Source organism: Micrasema longulum, unplaced genomic scaffold, assembly GCF_059751315.1.
Source record: "Micrasema longulum isolate JH-2025_06_02 unplaced genomic scaffold, ASM5975131v1 h1tg002062l, whole genome shotgun sequence".
NCBI classification, from domain to species: Eukaryota; Metazoa; Arthropoda; class Insecta; order Trichoptera; family Brachycentridae; genus Micrasema; species Micrasema longulum.
This window is the reverse complement of record NW_028279229.1, coordinates 39574-58836: the sequence shown is the minus strand read 5'-3', so window position 1 is coordinate 58836 and position 19263 is coordinate 39574. Positions and strand designations below refer to the sequence as shown.

The window sequence follows — 19263 nt, the reverse complement described above, 5'->3', positions numbered from 1 at the left end:
CTGTTTGATGGCATTTAAATTTTTCCAAAAACATCGATGTTGAAATAAAATATTAACAGGCCAAATGTTCTTCCAAAAAAAACCTGATTCCATAAAAAACAGTTTAAACTAAAGATATGTTTTTAAAAACGATCAATAAAGGCCAGAGTTTAACATGAATTTAATTTAGAAAACACAAATTAAATATTGTGATTTATAATGCTTGCAAGTCTTTTTAAAACGTGACATCATTTTTTAAAATAATTTCCTTGTTCAATTTATTATCTTTTACTTATTTAAGTATCAATGTAGAGTCGTTACCAGATGATAATGCCCACGCTGGAAGTATTTTTACATTGCGATCACTACTTGAACGTAGGCATTCTTATCTGGCGACGACGAGTCGTAATCTGCCAATCGAAAAGTAATTATATTTAACTCATTTTACTCGATTTATTAATTGCGTGACTTTGAAAGAACGGTTTTTAAAAATAGCAAAATGGTATGATTTCCATATTTTCTTATCAGATCACCAACCATAAACGCTCCAATGTATAAAGACAAAAGAAAAATTAATGAAAACATGTGTATTTAAATTGAACTATCATTAAAATATTATCATTTGCATATCTTTGCGTACAAATATTAGAGTTTTATTTTCGTACATATATATTATGATCAGTAATAGTGCATTACAGGTGATAGGATCCAGTAGAATTTTTGAAAAAAAAACATTTGTAAGTAAAGAAAAGGTTTATTATCTAAGTTTCATATTATTTTTAATAAAATAATACTAAAGGATTTGTAGTAGTATTAGGTAGTTTCTGTGTTTTTTTTTATTCATTTACAAATGAATAAATCCAGAATTATATGGTTTTGGTATGGAGTAAAAAAATGTGTACTGTCTACATGGTAAATTAAATTAGGTTTTGCTTAAGAAGAAATTAATATTTGTTGTAGTATTTGGGGTAGTTGCTGTACTTTGGTCGGTAACCTGGAGCAGCAGATGCTGAGGCGGTGGCCTGGAAGAGATACATTCAATATTAATGGTTGTTACGGGGACTTGTATATCATGCCGTGTCAAGCTAAACGGTGAAGCCTACTGCAAGGGAAGGAGACATGTTGAGGTGAATATTGTACGAAGTCCTTACCATGAGTGATGCGACGACCACGAAGAGGGCGAGGAAGAGATTCTGGATCTGCATGTTGATTGGTTGCTGTTCACGGAGATGAATAGTAATGTTGCTTTCAGAGGCGAGCCTTTTATACTTTGATTGTATAACGTTTCTTAAAAGTGCGCTGGATAAATATTAGCACAAATTGAAATCATTTTTAGAAATTAAATAACAGATTTATTTTCACATAATTGATGACATATTATGCAATATGGTTAAATGACAAGTCGTGATTTATTCCACGCAAATTATAACATTTTTTTACAATTGGGTGTTAACATCAGTTAAGTCCGTTTTTTTCTGATTTAAAAACGTAGACCAAAAGTTTTAAAAAATCTTAAGGTACGTTAATCAATAAGTAATTTGATTCTATTCTACAACTCATTGTATTTATTTTTACGTTACATATAATATTTTATTTGATTACAAGCTGGAATGGAAACAAAGTGGAATGTCAAGATGATAAAAATGAGCACATTCGACTCCTTTTTCCGTTCACATTTAATTGGGACAATAAAGTTACCGAGGCTGCTCGCAATATTTGCGCGAAGTACGTTAAAGACGATATGAACAACTCACTAATTTGTTGTAAAATAATGAAGGAGAATAGATTACTGACTAATTTGTTATAGTTTTTGTTGTAAGCCCTTGTTTTCTTCATTTGGAAAAAACAGACAGAACTTATGTTATTACCAAGAAATTAGTAAATAATGTATTCTGCTTATGTAATCTTGTAGATCAAAATATGTTATGTCGAATAACGTATAATCATTAAATTTTCAAAAAATTGAGTGAAAATTTTTAAATTCTGGAAAATACCTATTCTTTATCTCTCGGCTAGAGGCAGTTCCTTAATATGTGCATAAGTGCAATGCACTGCCAAGTAAAAATATGTGTTAATAAATAAGTAATTTTATTGATAATAAAATGTTATGGGTACGAAAAAACAGGGATTTGTTGCAATATTATACTCGTAAACATCATTATATTCAATACTAGCGCCAAAAGATTTTCTTATCTTGTCTACGCATGCGCAATCGTCCCCGTGCATATTCTGTTTTGCATAATTATTCTTTGGCCTGAATTTATATGAAATATACCATATCTCCTAAAATTGTCATTTGAGCGAGATAGAGAACGATTCATACCGGTGAATCGTGCATTGGAGGAAGAAGATAATATACATACTCCGGGCATTGCCAACGCATGCGCAGATTTGAAGTTTGAAGTTCGTTTGTAATGTCACTTTAAACACGCGCAATGACATGATATTAGTACGAATTTAGTTGATTTAGTTACCTATAACGTGCGTATAATGTTCCGATGCGCGGGCTGTCATACTATTGCTCGTTTATCACGTCAGACCTGTCATACTGTTATGATATTATTGAACTTTATATACAAGTTGACAAAATATTTTCCGTCTTTTCTTTCCCACTATTTTTTTGTTATTTATAGTATATATTGTTTTGAATAGTTTGTTTAAAACAGTTTGTCACATCATCGCTTGTTTTGAGTTTAAATAATTAGTGAATACATATTATTAGATGACAGGCCCTACTATTTTTATAAAAATTTTTTTTAGAGTTTCTATTTATATTCATTTCACCTGTACATATATGTGTATACTAAATAAACAAATAAAATAAAAAATTGTTTGAAAACAAAAATATTGTATGTTTTTTTTGAACGATTGTATACACTTATTAGAAATTTTTTCAATTGTATGAATAAGTTATTTTTTCATTAATGTGAAAGATTATCAATATTTTTTGCAAAATAATATTTTATGCATTGTTGTGATTACTTATAAAAAATTCAAATAGTCAGCAAATAATTAATATAATTATGTATCCCCGTACTGCGGGCTAACTGTTTGTGACACCTGATTTTTATAATCCGAATCATTTCTATTAAACTTATATGTTATTCTTATTTATATATTATGTAGGTGCATATAATATGCATTTGTGTGTTCGTTTTGAATCAACGTTCGCGTATTGTCAATCCTTATTTTATTGTTGTCATTATTTCGTATTTACTGCATTTAGTGATTACCTACTGTATTGTATAGGACTCGTCCCACATTATTCATTCGATGTGTATCAGTTAAATTTAAAAAATAAAATGCTTTTTTTTTCTTCAGAATACGGTTTTGAAATTTAACATTCTTAAAAAAAAAAAAAAAAAAACAATTTATATCATTTCGTCATTTGAATTTTAACAAAAAGGTTTCTAACTTTTTACTAAGCTCTTTATTGTACCATTTTTAATACAATTTACAAGTTTTAAGCAAATATATTATTTTCATACTTACGCACCCATACAAACGCACCCTCTCCCTCTTTCATTCCCACACGCACATGTATCCTCTCCCTCATTCATTCACGCATACACACATTCACATACACATGAATACAAACGTCACACAAATACAATTACTAAACTTCTTTTCTTAAATATTACGTGTCATTATATTTACAGTGGATTTTTTTAATTGGCTTTAGTATTGTTAAGATTTTTCTAATTATTTTGTTTATGTAATAGCTGTAAAAATCCCAAATAAAATGAAATAAATAAATAAATAAATAAATAAATAAATAAAAGATATTTCAACATCACTGAAAATAAGTACAATATCATATATAGATAACATAAATAATATCTGCTCCAAACGTGATCCTTGCGGAACACCATTCAAAGCCCTACATTTGTAAGAAACAGTTTTAACTTTTAAAAAAGAAGCCGATTATTTTGATTACTATCTGCCATAAGTATTTTTATTTCTTGTTATAAAAACGATTTTAGGAAGACTCAAATCAGTGTTTGATTTTAATATTAAAATTGTACAGAGAACCCCTTGAACCTAATTTATACAATTTAAAAAGAAACGCGATATAACTCTTCTATATATATACGTATTCTTGTACATTTTCTCAGAATTATCAATGATTATTTAATGTCCTAAAAATATTTATTAAAGGCGGTTTTTTCTTTTTTAAAGGAATATTATCGCTCTTATATACTTTACAAAAAAAAAAACAAAATCAGACCTACGAAACGTAGATTTCTTCAATTCTAGTAAGGCATAATCAGCCCGACGCAGGTGTCTTTTTTCAATGTTTCAGGAGACATTTGCGAGAGGATTGGGTTGTGGTGGCGTGAATAGTGTAGTGGACTAACGAATCAGAGGTCCTAGGTTCGCAACCCGCTCTTTCACAACTTTCTTTCCCAATAGTGAGCTATTTACCACTCATTGAAAATGGTCCTCGAAATCGAAATGTTTGGGTAAATCATAAGAACGTAAAAAATGTTACGTAAAAAAATAATTTTAAAATTGACAAATGCCCATAATTCAATATTCCCTGCCACTGCATACCGCTCGAGTTACAAGTTCGAGTAGGTTTATTTTCCCCAAGCTAATGACTTAATTAAATCGCAGCTTTTCAGGTCAGAGAAGTTTATTTTTACCTTTTGGCTTCATAAAAACTTGATAAAAATCTAAATTAACTTAACATACAAGTAGAAGAAATTTTCATTATTTGAAATGGGAATATGGAAGTGTAGGCATTTATAGGGCTTATGACTTGTCATTGAAAGGCTGGATTGCACAACCTAATGTTTATAGCGCCAATATTCATGAACATTGATTTTTATTTGTATTATGGATAACTAATATAGCGTGTCCGAGATCCATATTAACCGCTCGAAGAGCCGATCAACTAAGGCCCGTTGAGTCGCTTTAATAATGCCATTAGGACAGATTCATTAAAATCCGCATGGCTGATCAAATGAAACCTAAGAGCTGAATAGACTGGCATGTTACAGTTAGCGATAGCTAAGTGTTGTTTTTTTTTATTACAAATTCTTTGCTAATCAATGTTAATCGCTGACTAACAAAACTTTTTGCGTTAATATCTAATTAATTACATCTTTAAATTTTGTGCGGCTTTGGTAGTATTCTGAGAGATAGATTCTTCTTTATTATATTAAGATTCCTCTAAACAGCAACAAATAAATTGTTTTTGTTTTGTTTCGCTTGCCAGCATAAGCTATGGTTTAAGTGGTCACTTTACACACTCTGAAACACCGTTCTGCCACGTTCAAACGTTCACATTTCCCTTACTTTTCCACTGACTTTTTTTGCCAAGTTAAATATTTAAAACCTTTATTAATGCAGGTGAGATTTATTTTACCTGAAGTGTTTAAATTTTTGTCGACAATTGTGATCTAAAATATATATTGACATCACGCTAGTAAAAAAATCTTAATTAAAATGTTTTTTTATTATTTATCAATTGATGTATACGTGGTAAATTAAGTTAATTTTCTTCACTAAAAACAATTATTTTCATTAAAGTTCTTTAGTTTTGAGGATGTTTTTTGAGTATTTTGATGTTCATCTTGGTTATTGTGTGTTATTTCTCGTCATACGACTTCAATATATTAAGACACTAAAATTGCATCAGCTCAGATGATGGACGCTGTAACGCTTTCCAAAACATCGTCGAGAAAGCGTATTAATACATGACATAATACCCTTGAAAACCATCACATGAACTAGTTTCACACTTAAAGTAATAAACCGAATAAAACACAGAAATTTCGGATGAATGTAAATTTATTTTAGTTGGATGGAAAAATTATTAAAATTTGAACGAATGAATCCAGAATTATGGTGCCAAAATTAAATGGCTTTGGTTTGAATTGAATAATTTTTGGTTATTGTCTACATGGTAAATTAAATTAGATTTTGTTTAAGACGAAATTAATATTTGTTGTAGTATTTGGGGTAGTTGCTGTACTTTGGTCGGTAACCTGGAGCAGCAGCTGCTGAGGTGGTGGCCTGGAAGAGAAACATTCAATATTAATGGTTGTTACGGGTACTTGTATATTAAGCAGTATCAGGTTAAACGGAGGTGCCTACAGTTGGTCAGAACACCCGAGTTGAGAGGTGAAAAGGCCTTTAAAAAACAAAGAAGAAACAAAAGGAGGTGCCTACAGCAAGGGAGATATGTTGAATTAAATATAGTAGCACTGAAATAGGAAACTATCAACCTGTCTGCATTTTACCTGTGTTTGAAAAAATATTCCAAAACACATTTCTTTCAAATTACTCAATCCTCTTTTAAAATTTCAATAATGTATTTTAAACAATATGGTATTCAAAAGTGAAAAGTCTGTAGCTATGTTACAAAAATTGTCTAATGAACTTTTTATAATAAAAACCGTTCACCTTCTCCTTAAATCAAGAATTCGAAGGATTTCGATTGAATGAATTTTTATAAACTGATAAATTTACTCGGTGAGTTCAGAATCAAGGGACATCTACAATATTTGTATCAACATATTGAATAGATAAAAAGCATATCCACAAGAGTATTTTAGGTCTTTCTTAATATATTTTGTGTGTTACGTAATTAACAAATTTATCATTTTAAATGCTTTGTATAGGCTAATGTTACTGTATTGGTGATGGTCTCATCAGGGTGTAAACACGTCATGTAAATTATTGCAGAAAGATTTCATAGATTTAAAAAGTTCTTAATATCATTGCTAAGAAGGCTAAATTAAAGCATATACGATCGTTAAGATGCGGTTTAACTTCATTAATCAAAATTTAATACAACTTTGCAGGTACTTTTATGCAAAAAAGTGAAGAGTATCAAAATGTGTTTATTTAACTTAACAATAAATTGAAATCAACTTTATTAAATGTATTTAAAGTTCAATCATCAAACAATTTTATTTTCAATCGATATCAATATAAAAATCTCTAAATACATTATCGGAAACTGCTCATTGCATATGAAATAAGAACATGAATTATATAAAACTTAAGGATTACTAGAGTTACTGGGTTTTTGGTTTCCTAAAATATTCCAACAAAAAAAAACGATGTTGCAAAAAATCCCCAAAATACTTGTTTTTAATATCAATGAAACTTTGTTAAAATTTTAATTTGGAATAGAAAATCTTTTGCTTGGATTTATTGTTAAAGTCTTTACCATGAGTGATGCAACGACCACGAAGAGGGCGAGGAAAAGATTCTGGATCTGCATGTTGATTGGTTGCTGTTCACGGAGATGAATAGTAACGTTGCATTCTGAGGCGAGCCTTTTATACTTAAATTTTGTCACAGTTTTGTATACAGAGCTGAACAAACATGTTTTTTCGTGCAATCAATTTTGGTCATTTTATTTTCTAATTTTCATAATTAAATTGGCAACAAATTCGTTTTTCTTCACAAATTGTCAATATATTTAACTCAAATCTGAATTTTTGGACTAATTACGATATTTTGTCTAATGCGCGAAAAGTGTTTTGAATTCTCTGAAATAAGTATAAAAAAAAATTCTTTCAGTGCACTTTATTTTTTTATTTTTTTTATAAATATATTAATCTTAATTGTTTACATGATATAGAAAGAAAATGAAAGAACAAATAAATAAAATTAATTAATTTTTTTGAATTATTATTTTAATTTTGATTGAATATATTTTTTTATAAAAATTGTGTGATTAATCATACAATTTATGTATTTTACAGAACCATAATCTAGGATTTATAGAGCAAGTTTTAAATGTTTTTTTGGTTAAGATTGAATATGGAGCTATCGTTAAAATGATGAAATAAGCTAGATGTTGATTTAAATGAAATAAGTTTACTAAATACTTGTTATAGTATTTAAAGACGTATCTATTTGAGTCGCATTTTTGGATTTTGTATATGATATACTTGTGAAAGTATCGAGAAAACTAGCCAAATCTATTGTTGAAAGGTGTACGATTTTGCATGTCCGAAATATTTTTACAATGTGTTGACGGCTCATCATTTTTTTACATTTCGTTAGAAAATAATTGCATTAAATACCACTTTGCTGTAGACGACATATTTATTTATTTATATTTACGCCCAATGGGCATTTTTAAAGACATATTTAAACATATAAAATGATTATAAAGGAAAGTAGAAATACACAATGGTATATGGTAGACTTGGTGGGAGTGGAAGCGGGAGAGAGGTGTTTATAATTGAAGTTGATTCAGTAATCGTTTGAAAGAAGAAATTTTGTTATCAAAGAAATCAAGACTGGTATGTTTGTTGGCAGACCTAAGAATTTTGGGCATAGGGGAATGAAAACCATAGTTAATTCTATGGTTATTGAATATTGATATACACCTAATAACAAATAATGCTTTGAATTGATAAATGACAGTAAAAATTTTAATACAGCTGATAAGATTGAATTGATGCCTACAATTTATATTTTTTATATATAATAAATCTCACGTTAGAAAATAAACCAAAACTTAAACGATTTTTGAAAAGGATGATTTTTTAAAGATTATGTTTACATGGTTAACTATGTTATTAACGAAAAAGTGTTCTTTTCACTAAGAAACGGTAAGTTCTTTAATACTTGGAGTTGTAAATGGAAAAAATCATAGGAATTTTGGGGGCAGTTAACTTTATTTTCGTTAGATGGAATGTTTACAATTTCAATAAAATTTTATTAGAATTATACGGATTTGGTTTCAAATGAATTATTTTTGTACATGGTGAATTAAATTAGGTTGTGCTTAAGAAGAAATAAATATTTGTAGTAGTATTTGAGGTAGTTGGAGTATCTTGGCTGGCCTGGAGCAGCAGCTGCTGAGAGAGTAGCCTGAAAGAGACACATTCAATAATTATATTTGTTGCAGTGACTTGAATATCATGCCGTGCCAAGTTAAATGGTGAAGCCAACTGTAGTTGAAGGAGACGTGTCAAGGTGAACGTTCTATAAAGTCTTTAGAAGTCACACTAAAATTAGAAACTAACGACCTGTCAATATTTTACCTGGGTCTGAAAAAGTATTCTAAAACACATATCTTTCAAATTTTTATTTTATTGAACATTTTTCAATAATACATTTAAATCAATGAAGTTTTTTAAAGAATCAAAGGCTGGAGTTATGTTATAAAAATGTCTAATGAGCTTAGTAAAAATCGTACACTATCACTTTTAATAAAATAGACCATTTTAATGCTTTTGGTTAAATTTGTTTTTATAAACTAATACTCGGTAAGTTCAGAATCAGGGACATTGTAATATTTGCATCAACATATTTAATCAAATAAACAAGATAAAATCTGTATCCACAGGAGTACCTCAAGGTTCAATTTTAGGTCTTTTTTTATTTGTAAATGTTAAGTACTTTATGTATGCTGATTGGTGATGATCTCAACAGAATATAAAAATACATATACATTTACTGCAAAAGGATTTTATTTCATTAAAAAGTTATTTGTATCAATGCTAAGAAGATCCGATTATTGCACATATGCGATCGTTAAGTGTCAAATGTGGAATGAATCCTGAAATTTCTTACAGTTTTTATTTCATTTAGCAAAATTTAATACAACCTTGCATATACGTATATGCATAAAACTGATCTATATAAAAATGATTTTATTTAAGTTCACAGTAGATTGAAATTTCAAATAGAATGCTCATACAAAGATTGTGTAAGAGGTTTAGATCAGTAGTCGATAAAATGTACATTTGGAGCTTTGCAGGTTAATTAGTTATCTCTAACAGAATTACAGATAATACATGCAATAACTCCTTGATCTATTTCTTGTAATATCAACTTTATTCAGTATATTCAAAGTGTTATGACCAAACTATTTTATTCTCAACGACACGATAGTTAAATCTCTGAATGTTTTGTCTGAGACTGCTCTTTTGTGGTAGAAGAGGTACGCCTAAGAGTACGCAGTCAACAAGAGTACGCATAGAAAATACATCATTGTATATTTTACGTCTAGCAACACTTTTGATCTCATTGCAAAGACAAAAACATATATTATCTACATACTCATACTTGCCGCCAACTTGGTTGACACATCAGACCAGCAGACGAAATAAATTCTGAAGTTGCATCGCATCCAATATTTTGGACAGATGGTTTTATTATTGTGCTGTTATAATGTTTTTTTTCAACTAAAAACGTGTTCTTTTTGAAAATTCAAATTGTTAATAAGTTTCCTTTTGTCATTGTCATTTTGTAAACATAGTAAAAGTTAATATTTTTTTGAATAAATAGCAACTTTTTTTAAACATGTTGTTATTCTTATTTTTTTCTTCATTTTTAATAATTTTTCGATTTCTAAATACTGACTGCAAACTTTAAAATAACTTTTTTACTTTGATTTTTATTTTTAAACTACTTTCATATATTACAATATTTGAGTTTGTCCAAAAGTTTGTACACAAAAGACTGGATTTTACCCCATCGGGAGTCGTTAAGATCAACAAATTACAACAGGGATGAAGAATACCTTAAATAAGGGCATTTACAGTGCTTATGACCTGTCAATGGTTGGTTTAAGTGGCCACTTTACACACTGTGTAACACTCACCATTTTGCTTATGTTTGAACATCCATTTTTTTTCAATCCTTCCATTTGTTGATTTTAGTGAAGTTAAAGAGCTGAAACCTTTGATAAGTTTATTAAAACTATGAAAATTCAAACAGTATGCATCACCTATTGTGAAATTCCAATAAAAGATAATGACTATTAATAGATTTATTTATTTATACATTCAAAATTATTATTATGGATTGTAGAAAGACACAATGGTATAAAGTATACTTGGTGGGAGTGGAAGCGGGAGAGAAGCGTATGTAATTGAATTTGATTCAGTGATCGTTTGAATGAAGACAACTTGTTATCAAATAAATCAAGACTGGTATGTTTGTTGGCATACCTAAGAATTCTGGTCATAGAAGAATGAAAACCATAGTTAGTTCTATGGTTATCGGTATGAAAGAGTAAGTTTTGTCTGAGATTTCTAGTTTAGATATTTCATTTTATTGAGCTCAGTAGTTCAGGCGGATCAAAGAGTGAATTATAAATACGGCAAAAAGGTCGTATTTATTTCGATGGTCTTAAATAAAAGATAATATTATATTTAACCTAGTTTCTAACTAATTATACGTATATTGGTTTCTGGATAAGCCCAACCTTTAGCCTATCCTTCTTAAAAATAAATGTTGAACTGATTCAATATTTTTGATGTGCACATCATAATATGAAGACCAAATAACAGACAAATACTTTATTTAAAAAATCGTCTTCGTCTGATTGCGTATTTTTTGTTTTATCACTCTTTAAATAAAACGTGTGGCGCACACGTCTTAAGATTAATTATAATTGCTTGTGCCACGTTGTTTACAGTTTTAGTTTATTCAGTTGCACTAAACACAATTCCATTGGATTAGATTTTTGCATACATATTAATACAAATAAAAATCATATCGTTGTCAAACAGATTACGTGATATATAGCTGGAGGAACCATAATTTTGTTTTCGATAATCGATGCAGTCTGTACAAATATCACCTGAAAAATTGCTTAATAAACATTTGCTTTATATGATTTATTTTCAAGGCACACCTCCATGTAGTCTTAGAAGAATTATAGATAATTCAGTGAACTGTGGATTAAAGGTCGATAAAATCACCACATTTATAAATATATACCACTCGTAGTATAGGTTCAAATTTTACAAAATAATGTAAATAATATGTAGGTGCAACATTTGTTCCGTTGGACACTTTCCAGATTTTGTTTTTTTTTTTTATATAAGATCGATATTTTTTTTTAAACCGCACGTAAATCGGTTAAGCCGTTTAAGAGGAGTTCAGCGACATCACACGTAGAGAATAATTATATATATAAAGATAGTTAGTAGAAAGCCTACTTGAAAATGAAACAATATATTTGAAATCTTATTGTCTAAGAAAATAGTTTTGTATTTGTTCAATACGATTTTTGTAAGTATTATATTGAGGATTTCCAAATCGGTGACCCAAACTCTAGGACACTACGTGCATATGAAAAAAAAAGTTTTCTTAATGCGTCAGTTCTTGTAAAGGTTTGGTTGATCGTATGACAAACTTTAACATTTTGTAAGCTTTTTCCACAGTATTTTCTATATGTTATATTTAAAGTAATCAAATAAATAAATATAATTCAACATTAAGAAAATTTACCAATATGTCCCCGCCCAATAGTTAAATCAGCCGCTCAATTGGGCCGCTAGGCAGCTTATTAAATGTCGGCATTCAATTGAATGGCTAGGCCGTTCGTTCAATGAAAAAGGATAGCTTAATCTGATAACTCGTTTAAAGTTAGCTCTTTGGAAATGCCTGAACCAAAAGCCGCCGGGTTAAGTTAGGATAGTTTGGGTTAAGTTTAAAAATATAAAAAAATATTTACTTAACTTATTAAGTTATGATAAGGATTAAAAAAACTTTTTTTTTATGATGATGATGATGATGACGATGACGATGATGATGATGATGGTCGAGACGCTTGACTCACACACGGAAGGTTCCGGGTTCGATTCCCGGTGAGAACACAAAAATTAAAATGGGGTTTTTCTCAAGCCTGGGTGTTCTGTGATGTAATTCACCACTGTAATTGGGCCTCCTGCCCTGTTGTGGTGCAAAAAATGAATTAATTAAGAACAGAACAATTATTATTGTTGTGTTAAAACTAAAGAGGCTGAACAACATTTCAGCCTTTTCGTTAAACGTTGCTTTCAACATTTTGGCCACGCGTCCGTTGGCCATTCAATTTAATGCCGGAGGAGCCTAGCCGCCCAATTGAACTATTTGACTTTTTGACATGAACGTAAACATATCTTATATTTACCGTTGTTATTTTCCGTTCAGGTACCCCAGTGTCAAGTTGATCGAGGAATTACATATAATGCAATTACATACATCAAGTATAATTATGTTTGTGAAAGCAAATTATTCTTCTAAATCCCAAAAGGAACACGCCCACACTACCAGAAGTCAAACTAAAGGATGGGTCATGGGGTCTACCACAAATTCTGGATTCGGGCAAAGAAAGTTCAGGTTTCTGGGCCCCAAAATATTCAATATGTTACCCGAACATTACAAAACCATGACCCGAGTTCTATTAAACAAATTTGTAAAAAAATGGTTACTGGATTTAGGTAGAGAAAAATCGGAAAACTTACTAAAAAATATTCTAAAATAATAAATGGTATATATATTGCAAAACTTTATAATAAATGAACTAGTAGGTAGTCTTGTGATTATTTATTTTTGCATACAAATGTCTGCCTTAAAATAGGTTGTACCTATTTAGGCAGACTAGACATAATCCAGAGAAATCTATTACCTAAGTATGTATATAATAGATAAAAAAAATGTTATTTTTGTAATAAACCATTATTATTATTATACTATAATAAAAAAAATGTGATTTTCCTGTGACGTCGTTATGTTGAATAGATTTTTTAAAAACCTAACTCTTTTTTTCTTTGTTTCAGATTTCCTTAAAATGCGATGGCAATCGTTGCTTCGTGTTCGCTTACCAAAGGATATTAATTGCAGTTTCCCCTTCTTCTCGGCACCATCCCAAGGATGGATTCAATCGTTTTTACAACTTCTATCTCTCGTCTGCTGCCGCTGGCCATTCTTTTCCAGTTTTCATTTCTCACTGGACTGTTTGTATCCCCAGCATCGAATTGTTTTCGGGTTTTAAAATGTTTAATAAAAATCCTTTAATAGGACAAAACCAAAATTTGTTACAATTTGTAAAATATAAAATGATGCCCAAACAGCTTTAGAATGGCTTTTATTCTACTCATGTTTGAATATCCATAGATGGATGAATTTTTAAAAAAACTAAGCGGTTAGTACAACACGCAAATGTTCTCAATGCATGTTAAATGGTGTCAAACGTTTACATACTTAAAAAACAGTAAATTCGACCAAAAATCTTTGGATGTCCTATTTACGTGTCTATGACTTGGATGATCAAGTATCTGCTCTAAACAAAAGACAAATGGATTATTTGATGAACAAGCTTTACAAACGTTCAGCTTAATTTATATATAATTACGAATTTTCGGTCTGTTTAGAATTTATTGAGATAAAAATAATAACGACAGTAAAAGGACACAAGTTTTCTATACAGAAACATTTTATCAACATTGGTTATGTAAAAAGTACATTTTGTTAGACTTAATTCAATTTTAAAAACACGTAGTTTTAAAATGAGAAATCAACCCCAACCGGTTGAACACTTAAAATTATTCGATTAAATTTAGTTCATTAAATTTGTTACCATTTGTGGCGTTTTTTTTACTACGCAAGTTAACTGAACAGTATTTACGTAAGGAATCATTAAACGTAGTTATGCAGAAATCAGCCAGCCATAAAAAAGCGAAACTGATATAATATCACCTTTGTGAAAAGAGTGAATAATAAAATCTACACAACAGTTAGAGTGTTTTTGACTTTGACAAATGATAAACAATGAATACATTTTTTTTATCACAAACAAGAATCTAATTATGTATTTGACTATTTTGAATGATTTTTAAAGTACCGTTAGATTTTTTTAGTGCTGTGGGTGTTTTCTGCAAATGAAATGCCGTTTTTGTGATCGACACTATTTTCAGATGATTGGTGATTGATTAATACAGATTTTTGTATGAAAGCGGTCTGGCTGTTTTTAGCAGAACATGGAATTGTTCTTACTGCACCCGATAAAACCAATATCCCATTTTTTCAAAATTGTGGGCTGGCAGCTTTCTGTATAACTACGTTCAATTGTTAATCTGTTATGATTTCCATAAAATTGCTCTTGTTAATAAATATAAGTCCAATTATTTTAATAAATACTTGTAAATAACAATATATAACAAAATATGTGATTAATTCCAGTAATTTATTGTTGGATTAATTTTTAAAAAACATAAAAGATAAGTGGTACCTAAATTCACAAATTTTGAATAACCAATGCCCAGTTTTTTTACTTTTCCGGCATCTTCAAGACTGGTATGTTTATTAAAAAATCAATTTTATTTGTGTAATTTTTTTTTTCAATAATTTAATATCATATAATAGCAATTAAACTTTATTGTTCATATTTTAGAATCTTCTTATGAAGTGCATCAATGATTTTAGATTAGGTTCTTTTAATGAGTTAAATATCAGCTACTTGGCTATCGTGGTGAATTTAATAATTGTCATTTTTTTCATTTTTGAGGGGCGATTAAAAACGCTATTTTCATCGGTATGTATCGAGACTGTATGTTTAACTTTTCTACTATCTCTATACACGTTTTTTCAGGGCCAAACCGCGAAACTTCAGAGGAATATTCTTCATGTTAAGCTATTAAAAAAATCCCAATAATTTTGTTCCAAAAAGAAATTAAGATTTTACTACATTTTGAGATAAGATTTTTTTTTAATTGAATTTTTGGAAAATTTTTAAAATGATTTTTTTAATAGCTTACCATGAATAATTTTCCTCAGAAGATTTGCGGTCTGGCCCTGAAAAACCGTGTTTACCTCGGTTTTATGAAGTCAGCTCAACCAACATGTCGATATTATTTATTTTTCATAGTGGCAACTTTGCTTTATTTATTTTTCGTAGTGGCAAATGTTGCCGTAATGTGACGGCGCATGCGCATTATGTAATCTCAAACGTCTTATTTGACGTATGCACTGCAACTGCCTAGAATTTCATATCTTAATTGCTAGATATTGCTGTCACTGCTGTTTTAACTGCCAAACTTTACTCCGCGCTCAATGTCAAATTAAAATTTATTTATTTCTCTTTCGTATTTTAAATATACTTCTGCGATAAAAAGTACTTATCTCTTAATGATTTAAAATTTAAATTTATTGCAACTAACTTAAGAATCGCTCGTATAAACATGATTTTTACATGAAATTGTACCGGTGCTTTCGATACCTATCGATGTACTTGCCTTAAAACTTAAAGATGTGTATCTTCGTAAACGCTCTGGAGAATTTATCTTCAACTATACTGTTAAAGCGTGGGTATGGCTTCTGTATCCTCCTATTGTGGTCGCCTCCCTGCTGCAACCCATGTTATTTAGGCTGCGGCATATCTTGTATTTCTAAGCACTAAATAATGTTTATGTGTTTGTATAACTTAAAATGATTAAATGCCTTTCTCAATGTATATTTGTATTTTCTATGATATACCTCCCGATAAATGGGTTTTGTTCGTTATGAAAGCAAAAAAATATCTTAAGTAAAATTTTAACCTTCTAGAAAATTTGAATAATAGCACCGGACATAAAAAATAAAAAAATTCTCTCAGAAAGAAAAACATGTGACTCTTATACTATTTTTCTCCATAATTCAAATTTGATATCGGTTTTTCCCCATTATACAAGGTTTCCGAGATACAAGCATGTATAATTTCAATCATTTCAATACATTCTCCATTCTTAACTGCACGATATTCAAACATTCTGGCTTACCTAAAAACTGTAAGTAACATTTTTAAATGCTTGCCAAGCAGCAATCCAGTAGATTCAATAGTTCCTCAAACTTTTCATCATGCATTAGTGATGGTATTTGAGGACTGACAAATATTATTTCTTTGATTTTTGCATCACTAGTTTTAGGAAACTTATGTTTGAGATACATGAAACCGTGAGTATTGTCCATGGTCTTGATACAATTATGTAGGTGATGAAGAAATTTCGTACATTCTTTAAAACAGGATAAAAAAAATCTGCATTAGTTGACTCATTGTTGCTCGTGAGACAAAAATAATGTTGACCGGTGTAATAATGACTTGAAAAAAAATTGTGTCATATTTTTCATTGTATTATACCGCAAACATATCCAGCGTGTAGAATCATATTTAAAAAATGTGCTTCTTTTGAAGTTTTTAAAAAAAAAAAATATATTTTCGTAAATTAATTTTCACAATATTTTTTTTATTTTTAAAAAATAATTTTCACATACTTTTCTTTAAAAAAAATGTACTTTAAGATTTTTTATTAACTGTGTCACCTTAATCTAATTGAAAATAACGTTTGGGTTTTTTGGTAAATATAAAATTAACATTTATATTTAACATGAATTTATAATCTAATACGCATGCTTTATTGTGTCCTAATAAAATAATAATAATACATGTGAATATTTGATAATATTGGTGTTATTTTTAGTATTAAGAAAGCTTTCATAAATAATATTATAATACATTTTGAATGTTTGAAACTTGTTAAAAGTGCACTGTGGTAAATTAACATTTAATATACATTAATAAATAAGTATAAAAAATAATAAGTGTTTTTACTGTACTATTTTACTGTACCTCATTGACATAATAATACATGCCCTGAGCCCTGAAAAATTATGACACTTGACCAATGCCCAAACGCTCAGTCGTGTCGTCTTCGTTTCGTCGACCTTCGATCGCCATCCAGGCGTGACGTTTAGGATCGAAAATGCCGGTTTGTGTCAGAAAAGCGTGTAAAAACCTTTCAAAGAAACATTGTAAAAAGGATTAAGTATTTTTCATTGTTAAACATTTGTTCATGATTAAGTGTTCATGAGTGTTCATGAGAATAAAGCTTTAAGCAATTGATATTCAAATGAAAGTATATTTTTTTGTAAACGTTTAACTACGTATAGAGGCGCTATTGCGAAGCTCTACTTAGTTCCAGCGACGCACTGATAATAATACATTTTTAAAATATAAAAAACGTCTATTAATATTATTTTTAATTCCCAAAAATCCAATGAAAATAAATAAATAGGTCAAAATTATAAATAATTAAAAAAACAATCTGATTGGGATCCATCAAAAACGAATTTTGATTGTTAATGTTAAAATGAAAACTGTTTAATGTGGCATAAATAAGTATCCTTATTTTTGGTTGCATATAAATGTTGCTAGAAACACCACCATTGTAAAACGAGGCTAGCACAGAGACATACATATTTTAGGGGCCCAAAATTTTAAATTATTTTTTTACTGATAACGTTTTGTTAATCCCAAGCTTTTAAAATTTTTCTTCTTATGAAAAACACGCACTATCTTGGATTCAACAAACTAAAGATATTTACTGTTATATTTTGTTGCCTTTTAATAATAAAGGATATTTTTGTTTTTTTAAGTTTTTTTTAATTTCTATAAAATAAAAGAGTACTTTTTAATATTTTACTGAATATTTTTTTTTCTCTTTCTTATATTGTACTAAAATATTATACCTGTCTATTTACGTAGGAACAAAAAATTCATAAACATTTCTTGTATACCCACGATCACGCCATGCCTTTGTGGGATTTTTGTTTACTATTCTTACTGTTCATATGTATTTCATTGCCATGTTATTGTCCTTTTTTTTAATACTTTGTCTAAATAAAATAAAATAAATAAAATAATAAAAATAAAAATATGCATGATCGTTAAATGCTGCCCTGGTAAATATTAACAAACTCAGTAATTATGGGTACATTTTCGTGTAACTACTTTTTAATATATTTCACTCAGTAAGTCGCGTCTATCTATTAATAAGATGACTATCCCCTATACCGGATGGAGTTATTCGTTTTTAATTTTTTAAATACGAAACATTGAAAATGATGTGTTCTCTCTGGCACTGGGGTAAACCTGTGCCAAAGGCACTAATTTTATTTTTAAAACAAACATATATTGTAGAAATGCAGATTCGAAACATTAAAAACAATAGTTATGAATAGCCATCTAGAATACGCTTTTTCTATTTGGTTTTCATTCTTCAGGACTCATATTGACCATATCGAGTAAGTCTAACACCGTTTTCTAAGAAAAGTGGCATGATTGCTCGGATTACAAAGGGGTAATTATTTCTATTTTGAAATAGCGCAATCTCTTAATATGTCTTCATTGAAGAGACGTAGAATTGAGATAGACCTTATATGCATTTTCAAAATACTTAATGCTTTAAGTGATGTCTCATCTCTGTTGCAATCAATTTATTTTCATGTTCCCAACCGTGTCACCAAAAGTCAAAATCTGCTATTTATAAAATCTTCTAAGAGCAACTTTGGTTTTTATGCCCCAATGTCCAGAATGTGAGATTAGTCAATTCATCACATGACTTGGAATTCTTTAGGATAGATCTTCCGGCTTTTCGTAGATCTCTTCGCGGCTAAACAGTGTGGAGTGAAGTTGGGTTGGCATGGTTTACCCCGAAGTCTTACGTCTTTCGTTTTTATGAATATATTGTAGACAATTAATGTTTTGACCTTGTTTGT

The 19263-nt window shown here is 29.5% G+C and overlaps 1 protein-coding gene and 1 long non-coding RNA gene across 4 annotated transcripts in view; one reads left to right on the top strand and one right to left on the bottom strand.

Moving 5' to 3' along the window:
- LOC148273145 (uncharacterized) overlaps window positions 1-13810 on the top strand; it is a 301031-nt gene extending 287221 nt beyond the window's left edge. Inside the window, exons 1-2 of one of the 2 annotated variants that reach the window (XR_015824657.1) lie at window positions 11814-11979; window positions 13512-13810. Coding sequence is in view for 1 of the 2 variants with exons in the window: in XM_088239072.1 (XP_088095198.1) it covers window positions 13512-13726 (215 nt within the window). In the remaining variant the exon portion in view is untranslated. Of the gene's footprint in view, window positions 1-11813; window positions 11980-13511 lie in introns of those variants that run through there. The other variant, XM_088239072.1, reaches the window with a different exon arrangement.
- Window positions 720-7249, bottom strand: LOC148273146 (uncharacterized). Of its 2 annotated transcripts, none has more exons than XR_015824661.1 (4): window positions 7163-7249; window positions 4208-6000; window positions 1131-1278; window positions 720-1001 (listed from the first exon to the last, which is right to left on the bottom strand). It is a non-coding gene; the product is annotated as an uncharacterized LOC148273146 (long non-coding RNA). The 2 variants fall into 2 exon arrangements; XR_015824662.1 differs by having other exon boundaries at window positions 5085-6000.
- Window positions 13811-19263: the final 5453 nt, after the last annotated feature.